At 48.1% G+C, this 9,384-nt stretch overlaps 2 protein-coding genes across 2 annotated transcripts; one reads left to right on the forward strand and one right to left on the reverse strand.

The window, feature by feature from the left end:
• Positions 1 to 1,249: 1,249 nt before the first annotated feature.
• Positions 1,250 to 2,167, forward strand: EDB93DRAFT_1106989 (uncharacterized protein; the record flags this gene model as incomplete). The annotated part of the gene is made up of 5 exons (XM_041447676.1): positions 1,250 to 1,297; positions 1,358 to 1,513; positions 1,561 to 1,665; positions 1,739 to 1,882; positions 1,937 to 2,167. The coding sequence occupies 5 exons, from the start codon at positions 1,250 to 1,252 to the stop codon at positions 2,165 to 2,167; spliced, it is 684 nt and encodes a 227-aa protein (XP_041303948.1).
• Positions 2,108 to 3,449, reverse strand: EDB93DRAFT_792246 (uncharacterized protein). Its single transcript, XM_041457487.1, has 7 exons — positions 3,424 to 3,449; positions 3,310 to 3,365; positions 3,192 to 3,251; positions 3,002 to 3,136; positions 2,710 to 2,941; positions 2,598 to 2,652; positions 2,108 to 2,542 (listed from the first exon to the last, which is right to left on the reverse strand). The coding sequence occupies exons 3-7, from the start codon at positions 3,199 to 3,201 to the stop codon at positions 2,333 to 2,335; spliced, it is 642 nt and encodes a 213-aa protein (XP_041303949.1). The 5' UTR covers positions 3,202 to 3,251; positions 3,310 to 3,365; positions 3,424 to 3,449; the 3' UTR covers positions 2,108 to 2,332.
• Between the last annotated feature and the right edge of the window lie 5,935 nt (positions 3,450 to 9,384).

Below are 9,384 nucleotides of genomic sequence, written 5' to 3' on the forward strand. Positions count from 1 at the left end.
AATCCCTCCAACAAGGAGTCTACCTCGATCGCACCCCACAAGATCAATCTCCAATCAAATGGCGCCCACCGGGCTTGTCCCAAGCACTACACCAGTTCGAATATTTAAAGATCACGAAGCACGTGTAACTGCAGTCGCAGTTTTTCCTGATCAACGACGCATAGTTACAAGCTCAGAAGATAATACGCTTCGTCTGTGGGACTTGAAAGACAATGTTGTGTTGAAGAAGATGGTGGGGCATCCTGCCAATGTGAAAGCATTGGCGGTATCACGGGATGGGCGATTAATAGCAAGCGGTGATCTGGACGGAAAGCTCATTGCTTGGCACGGAAACACTGGAGATTCCCTCGTCCCAACTATCGAAGCTCACCATGGAAGAATCTTTACCTTGTGTTTTTCTCCAGATGGCTCCATGCTGGCAAGTGGTTCATGGGACGACACGACGAAGCTATGGAACACAACCACGTGGCAGTCGTCAGGAACACCGATCAGTTGTGGTGCAGATGTCAACTGCGTTCGGTATTCACCATCTGGTGAAGTGCTTGCGATTGCAACAGACAGTGATATCCAGGTTTATGATTTAGGCAAGCGTGACTGCGTCGCAAGGTTCAAGGGTCATGCAGCGTTCAGTTCATATAACTACTCTCTCGCGTGGACGCCTGATGCTACACGCCTTCTCTCAGCGGGTAGGAACAATAATGATTGTACCATACGGGTATAGGATTCATCGACCTGGGAGCAGGTTGGTGATCCATTAACAGGTCATACCAACGCCATCAATTCCATTGCCATTAGATGCTTCTGGCACGCTCCTTGCATCTGCATCTAGTGATACGTTTGTACGCCTCTGGCGGCTCTCAGATCAACCCATGAAACACTCCAGCGACGTACAGTGCATTGCCTTCTCCATGGATGGCGGGCACATCTTCAGCGGAGGTGGTGATCTTAAGATCTCAGAGTGGGAACTACCCAAGGGACTGTCACCGGTAAGTGTCCGGTGATTTCTCATCCTTGGTCCTATCTCACAGACATGATGAAAAGGCTCAAGAGGGCTCTGGTTTCAAGGCATGTATACACCTTTGACTCTTATAGCACAACACGAGCATGCTTCACGCAGATCCTCGTTATAAACGCAGCAGCTCGCAATGCATGTATAACTGGGGACCTGCCTGCTGCTATACAGTTGTTCACAGAACAAATCGATGCCGATCCCTTACACTCTGATTCCTATGCAAATCGTTCATTCGTCATGGCGAGACAGTTGGCCTGGAACGACGCGCTTCAGGATGCAACCATGGTAAGATACGCTGACCCATCATGCCACATCTAATACAGGCTAACCTGGATGGTGACATAGTCGGTCAGCCTCGAGCCCTCCTTGATCGGATATATTTCCATGGGCCTCGCACTCTGCGGAAAGCAGCAGGTGCACGACGCGATGGCAGCATTTGACCTCGCGTTCACGTTCACCAACGCAGATTCAAAGACAACTCATTTCCTTTTCTTGATCAAGGTGAGTGATTTTCGAATCATACTCTACATTTCATCATGGTTTTTCAGGCCATCGTGTTGTTCAATGCCAAACCCTGTGAACAGACTGTGCTTCCCGTCCAAGAGCTAGCCGTTCGTCCTAATGCTGATCCTCTCGCTTGTCATGTCGTGGAAGTGAGTATGATACATTCCATCAATACTATGTTTGTGTGCTCACTCATTGACATTCCTGCGCTTCGCGTACTAGGCGTATATGCGAGTCCAGCTTGGGACCACTGCCATGGATGGCGCTCTTTACAGAGATGCTGCTGACCACTTTACTGCCGCAGTCAACGCTGGCGCTTTCTTTTCCAAGTTGGACGTCAGTTCTATATACGAGGACTTTGTTGTGGTACGTTGATATGATGTGACAATCTGATTCATGCTCAACTGCCTGCTTGTGCAGCTTTTCGGCTGGGACCTCAAATCCTTGTGGCAAACCGCAAACCAACAACGTTGTCATGCACTCGTTCGGGCAGGTAAAGTTGGAGCTACCCTCGAAGCGTATCGATACATGATGGACATGAGTGATGAACCCACGAAGGCCATCTTCCGTGCTTGGGTTCCTGGCAAGTCTTCTGTGTGCCTCATACTACGACCCTCACTTATGTCTCCCTCAGCTCTTGATGAAGAATGAACTAAATGCCCAAAGAGATGTTTCCCTCGCAGTGATACCCAGAACTACTTATCACACTTTGTGTTTGTATCATGTGCTACATCACAGCACGCAATTGTTTCTGTAGTGAGCCAGCTCTAAAATCATCTACCCCACGAGTAAAACAAGTATCAGATATCTCTCGTGCTACACACCACCGCTAGTACTAGTTGATACATACACACGCTCCCGGAAAGATATTGAATTCACGCTAGCATCTGCATCTGAATCGGCTATGAGCTCAGTATAATATTCTCGAACACTGAGGATCAGGCGTGGTCCCAACACAAACATCTGGGCAGACGTGAAAATTTGAATAAAACCAAGATAAATCTGAGTTTTCGAGGAATATTTGTCCTATAGGAATGATGAAAAGTGGTCACATGCAGAGATCAGGGATAAACCGACATACCGCTGAGATAATTGGCGACATGTAACCGACCTTCATGCAAGCACCAGGAAGCATGCTAACACATGCAGAACTTCAGTAAGAAAAGATGATCACGTTCATGTAATGAACTCACCTCGCAAAGTAACCCACGTGAGTTTTCAACAATACCGTAAAACAGTCCTTTATAATCCGTCCTGCTGAATATCTTTGTAGTTCACGGAAGTGTTTTACAGCAATCCGGACGGCAAGACACAGTGTGAGGATCTCCCATGCAATGCCGAGTATCCAAGATATGGAACCAAGAAAGATCACATTTTCCTCCAATTCAACAGCGCACCGATAGGTTCTGGAGAGAACAAGCTCCTCTGGAAATCATCAATGAGCCGGATACACTTTGAAAATCTGTCATTCATAAGTAAACTTACCCCCTGAAAAATGCTTCATTGTTATTGCGATTACCACTATATTGAAAACAGCAACAGTCAGAACGGCAATAAGGAGAGCTATCAGTACCTTGCTGGAATGCTGATACATGGCGTGCAACCGAGCGATGATGATGACTAGGATAATGTTTGAGCTAAGTCGGTATCACTGAGGTATTACTGCACATCTCACCGCTCAGCATTCCAATCAAGACCACACCTATCCAATTTAGTGCAATATATATAATCTGGCCTAAAAAAACCAAGTGAGCGCTTGACCTCGGGTGATCAGGTACTTGTAACAGACTCACAACTGCGGCAGTAATTATGTTTGAACCAAAAAGCTAGTCAAGAATCTCACTCACCCCTACATGGGGATACAGTTAGCTAAACGGAAATGGCATATATCAGGACAGAATGCTCACTGCATCGGTCACCAAGATCGGAATATTCACTGTATGGCGCCAGTAAGAAGAAAAACATGGTGAATGTGAGGAGACATACTAAGTACGTTGAGACTGATCGTGAGACAATCGATTAGTACGACAGCATTTTCTTTTAGCCTTCCAAACGTATGCAGCATGAATCATTCCACCATAGCGGACCTAGGATATTTTCGAGTCAGCTGGCGGTTACGCTTATAATGCGAGTTACGCACAGAGAGATACAGAAAAGTCATCAAAGACCAGCGTTGCCTCTGTTGCGAAATAATTAAATTTTTATATTGTTCTTTTGATGTGAGACTCACCCAGATTAGTTCGACCTACAAAACCATTCTTAGCAAGCTAGCCACTCTGATACTGATGGAACCGACCTACCTCTTGTCCGAATATCAGTGCTAGAACCTTCATAAGGATATCGGTGGTTTTGTAATACTATATTCCTCACCCCAATCATACATCAACACAGTACAGGAGGCAACTGTGAAACCGCGACCAATATTATATTAACGCATCAACATTTCCATCTATGATCAAACTGGATCTCCACGAACCTGCAAAATAACCGGCAATGCGACTGGCATTGATGGACGGCCACCAACTGGGATCATTTGATATTAGGGTCATGCTGCTGTAGACTGGGTGTAAGAAAGCGACACACTCGGTGGGCGTACGGCGATGGCGAATAGATATAGTACCATCGAGCGCTTGTTTGACCGAAAGAAGACTCACAGGCTGATACGTGCTACTGCCTTGATTGCCCAAAGTAAATCAGCTCTTTCACATGCTGTCGGCATAATGATAATCAATCATGAAAAATCCGAGAAACCTAGATGAAGCAAGCAAATAAATCAAGTCCCATCCGAGCTGCCAACGCATCACTCCGAGAGAACCCTGAATGTCGAATATCCTTGCTCTTCGATGATGAGTCCTCGTCTTTTGAGTCGTTGTCTATCGTATTGCGCACCTCCAAGCTAGGCTCTGCCGCGATCTTCGGTCTAGGATGCTATAATTAGGATGCCAAAGTAGTAAGCGTAGAAGTCATCTGATGCGCACAATATACCCAATCTGTGCAGTTGAAACTCGTCATTGCGGTGATGCCGATGATGTTCACAGCTTGATACAAACTGGTTCATAGCAGTAGTTCATAATCCGGGATGGTATTTGGTGAATAGTGTACGGCACACATTGTATAGAAGGACCTCCACTTCAAGTTCGATTCATAGAGATTCGTCTATCAGAAGGTCAGCTGTTTTGATTTACAAATATTGCCAAAAATAACGCACCGTGATCTCGGCATATGAGCAATAGTTGGTGATACCGGCCGCGCCCCACTGTCATCATTACTAGCAGGAGTGCTCATGATAATCGCGATACCACTAGTGGGAGCGGAACCAGTGTATTGGGACACCTTATGCAGGAACGAGGTGTGGAGTAGAGCAGAGGAGGTTAGTGGAGGGTGGAGGTAGATGTGTCACTGGGAGGGTTTCAAAGGCAGATTCCAGGATCGTACCGGCTGAAATTGAGTTCCTCAAGGACTTTGCATGGGCCTTGGGATTTTGCCGCATCGTACCGCATCCTGCCGCATCGGTGCCGCACCCTACTTAATAGTGTCTTATATCCCTGTATAATATGTCTATGTCGTCCATAAAGGCCATGAATATGATTATTGACTGCAAAAATATTGTAGTATATGTTTTTGAGTTAGAATTACACTGATACAACAGTGATAGTATACTTGATGGGTGCAGGTAGTGATGCGGCAGTGATGCTGGCAGGCTACCGCACTACCGCACTACCGCACCCACACCAACGCACCCATCTTATGCAGTACACTTGCAGCACCTCACGATATAGATCTCGGTCACCATGATTCCAGTACTCAGGAGGCCCTCGTATGGATTCTATCGGTCTTGGTGAGCATCGGCATCTTTTACCCATTGTTCATTCCCTGCAGCGCCTGCAGCCAATGAGAGCTCAAACATTCGTTGTTCTAGTATACCAAGACACTCCAAGTCGACGTCTATATCCATCAAGGACGGATCACAACTTAGTTGGAGGTCAAGCCAGGTATCACACCAGTATCATGCCAACAACTTGAACAGCATTCATGCAAAAATATGTTAGCATCTGCAAAGAAAGAACATTGTTATTGGTGGCTGTGCGATAGAGTATGGTGCGTGCCGCATTGTGTCTCATGCAATGAGTACTACGTGCCAGTAGTAGCCAGAGGGCGCATAAGCGAGACAGGCCGTTGCAAGGAGGGTGATCTAGTGACAGTCTGAATGTCAATGTCTCATGCAGTACATACAGTAATGATATCAAGACTGACCGTCAAGAAGCCACCACACCCACTACCGCATCCTTGCCGCAGCATAGTACTCAACTTGTTCTCGGGATTCAGACTCTCAAAGGCATGACCGTGAGGCGCATAATTGATGAGTTTGACGGTAAACCAATTATATTGTGCACGTCAACAGTGATTATCGAAACTAAGAGTGAGATGTGTTGATTTGGTGCGGGTGCGGCAGTAATGATGCGTTAGTGGTGCGGCAAAATACCTGAGCCCACTTTGCATCCAAATGCGGTCAAGCGCGTCCAACTTCGACTGTTGTACTGACGAAAACGATCTGACGCGAAGGCTCCTGTGAGGTTGGGCTGAGTCCGAGTGTTAGCTCGGGCTGGACGCTGAAGGATTGAGCTGCTGGGTGGGCGGGCAAACGAACAGCGATTTGTGTGGAGCCTTGCGGAAGAACGATGGATAGATGAATAAGATGAATTGATGGTGCGAAAGAATCAATGGATGTAGCGGTGGGTGGGGTGGAACGAACTAACGTATGGTATGGTATTATGAATGTGAGGGGCGAGTAAACGAGAGGATAGTAATAGATATTCTGATACGCAGATACTACGATTCGAATAGTAACGAGAAGGTAGAAAGACCAAGTGTCACGCTCAGTTGGACGCGTGGTGCTGACTCTCCGGCAAGCTCCGAATCGGCACCTTGTCATTCCAACTTCGACTGTTGTACTGACGAAAACGATCTGACGCGAAGGCTCCTGTGAGGTTGGGCTGAGTCCGAGTGTTAGCTCGGGCTGGACGCTGAAGGATTGAGCCGCTTACCCACTGCTGGTGAGCTCCAACTGCGGCTGATCTCAGCGGCCAACCCAACAGAGCGATCTAGCTTATTAATGGTTTGTGTGGATATTTGCCAGGCCGCCGAGGTGTTGCGTTGCGACTTGCTCGAATGCCCTGATGTAAGTCTCATACGCTAGGGATTTCCATCGACCCGCTATGCGCACTATTTCTGGGTCTACTTTGTTAGCGAGGTAGAATGAGGCGCCGCCGATTCTAAATGAATGTCCAAACGTTGTTCCCCAGTTCCAGGCGGTTAATATGCTGTTGATGCTTTCGATGGCGCGAGTCTTGACCATTGGGCGAATGACTCCTTTGTTGTCCCTCCACGAGAATAATGGGTCGTCTGGTAGCGCTGGGACTACTTCTGCTAAGTTTCGCAATGCCTGAATTGGGCAGAGATCTCCTTGTTCTACAATGAAAACGGATTGAGGCTCTCCCGATTTTGCTGTCTTGGCTTGTGGGAGATCAAGTCTGGCATAAGGTTTCCCAGTCAGATCGAATCCGAGGTGAACATCTTTTCGCGTGATGTGTTTTGACTTGTCGAAACTTGCGCGAGTGTTGACTGCGACTTCCCCGAACCGCATCATCCCAAAGAAGGCACAGCTGGACATTGCCCATATGCACGCGTCAAATGGTTGATCTATTCGTAGGGTGGCCTTGATGGCAGCTAGCATATGGAGTGTGATTGGGGGTCGGATAGGTCTACAGCGAGTTCCTTGCAGGTTCTCCATTCCGCGAAGTGACCAGTTGATCCGCGTGAAGTGTTCTGGTGATAGCGGAGGTGGCCATCCTTGTGCCAAATGCCAGGCGCGGATTGCAGAGAGGTATTTTCTCGCGACTGATACGGAAACTGGCTCAAAGGGTACTGTTTCGGTTGTCGCAGACTCTAGAAAATGTTTTGTTGCGGAAGGATCGGAAACGGCCCAAAGGGCAAATGAGTGCAGCAGTTCGAAAGATGCTGGCAGACGGTCAGCTTCTGGGATGGAGAATATGTCGCAAAAAATGTGAAATTTTCTTAAACCCGAGCCATAGCTAGTCGTTTCTCGTAGCGATGCTTGGTTGGAGATGTTGGCGAGGAACTGTATGACTGGGTGGTCTATCGTTGACGGTGGAGGGGTGTTGATGCCACGCCAATGAAAAATACGTTCCTCAGCTGCACAGGGGGGGCGGAGGGGAGATTCTCGAAGGGATAATAAATTCTGGGGTGTGGGGGGTGTGGTTTCAATTGACGAGGAGGTCAGACTGTAACAAATGACATTTTGTCGCTGAGATGCGACGGGAGTGGAAAATCGGTCTTGAATGATGGGCCAGAAGAATTGCCTAGAAAGGTTTGAATGTCGCCTCGCGAGAGTGGATCTGAGATGTTGATTTGACCAGGTACGTGCTCGACTTTGAGATGTATCCCATGGTGCGCCTATATCAAGATAAGTAAGCTTGAAATCCATGCTCGTTGATATTACCTGTAGCAAATAGATTTCCTTGAGGATGATGTTTGTTGGCTGATTGCGTGAGCGGCCTTTGTTTATTGCCATGACTACTCCAGCATTGTCCGAACGGACTAGGATGGATTGGCCTTTCACATCTGCTCGTTCGGATAGCCCAAGATGGAGGGCTAACCTCAAACCTAGCTCTACTGCGGTAGCTTCGGCCCAGCCAATGTCGTGTTCGCAGCCTGGGCCCACCTTGAAACCCTCTTTCCATTTCCATGCTGCCCAATGCTGGCCGATCACGATGCCTACTCCGAAAGATGTGCTCGCATCGCCCCACCACTGGGGGTCGATTGGGTGTTGGGTGCGTAGAGGTCTTTCGCGTGGGGATACTGATAGGATCTCTGTTACCCAGTGTAAGTCGGCAGAAAGCGAGCTCGGTACATGAAGACGCGCTCGTCGTGATTTGAATTTGTTGGCGAAAAGGGCCACTGATCGAAGGAAAGGGCGAATCAGTGGGAATATCGATGATACATGGACTAGCTTGCCGTGCAGGCTTGCTGCTTCGTTTGCTGTGAAACGCGTGCCCTTTGCTAGCCACGATTGTAACAATGATAGGATTTTTTCCATTTTCTCTTCCGGGAGTGAGACTACTCTTCGTGATAAGTCCCAGTCGAAGCCAATGTAACGTTGGATAATTGCGAAGGCCCGCAGTTTCTCTAAGCTCCATGGTACTCCGAAGGCGGCTGACAGCTCGATGAATTCTTCTTCTGTCCACTTCTGGTGCGGGAGGCGGATGACGAAGAAGTCGTCTACCCATTTTCGAATTGGGCCGAAACCAGCTTTCTCGTATATGGCCACTAGCATGTCTGCTACTGAGCCGAAGACTCCTGCGCTTGAGCTTAAGCCAAACATGAGGGCTCGATCGACGTAAACCCGACCGCGCCATAGAATGCACAGGGCCCACTGTTGGCTGGGGTGGACCGGTATAATTCGGTACGCTGATGCGATGTCGAATGTCGCTGCGACACACCCATCTGGTAGCGAGAGAATCAACTCCACTACACTGTCGAATGTGCCCCATTCTGTTGGGAATGCGTCTGGGTCTATGCCTGCATTGACAGAGGGGCTTTCAGGATTGTCGCGTGGGTATGACATGTCTTGAACGAGTCTGAATTTCGTGGAATGAGGCTTCGGTACGAGGCCAAGTGGGGACGTGCGAAAAGGGCCGATTAAGGATTCTAGTTCCGAGATTGAGTATGCGCGAGAGTAACGCCCAGCGTTCTGCTCGCTGATTATATATTGGTCTATGATATCGACATTTAGTTGTGAAGATGTGTGGTTCTCGAAAGGATAGTGTGGTTTTCGGTGTTTCTCTGAC

The sequence above is a fragment of the Suillus bovinus genome, assembly GCF_016758785.1.
Source record: "Suillus bovinus strain UH-Sbo-P2 chromosome Unknown EDB93scaffold_68, whole genome shotgun sequence".
Taxonomy (NCBI): domain Eukaryota; kingdom Fungi; phylum Basidiomycota; class Agaricomycetes; order Boletales; family Suillaceae; genus Suillus; species Suillus bovinus.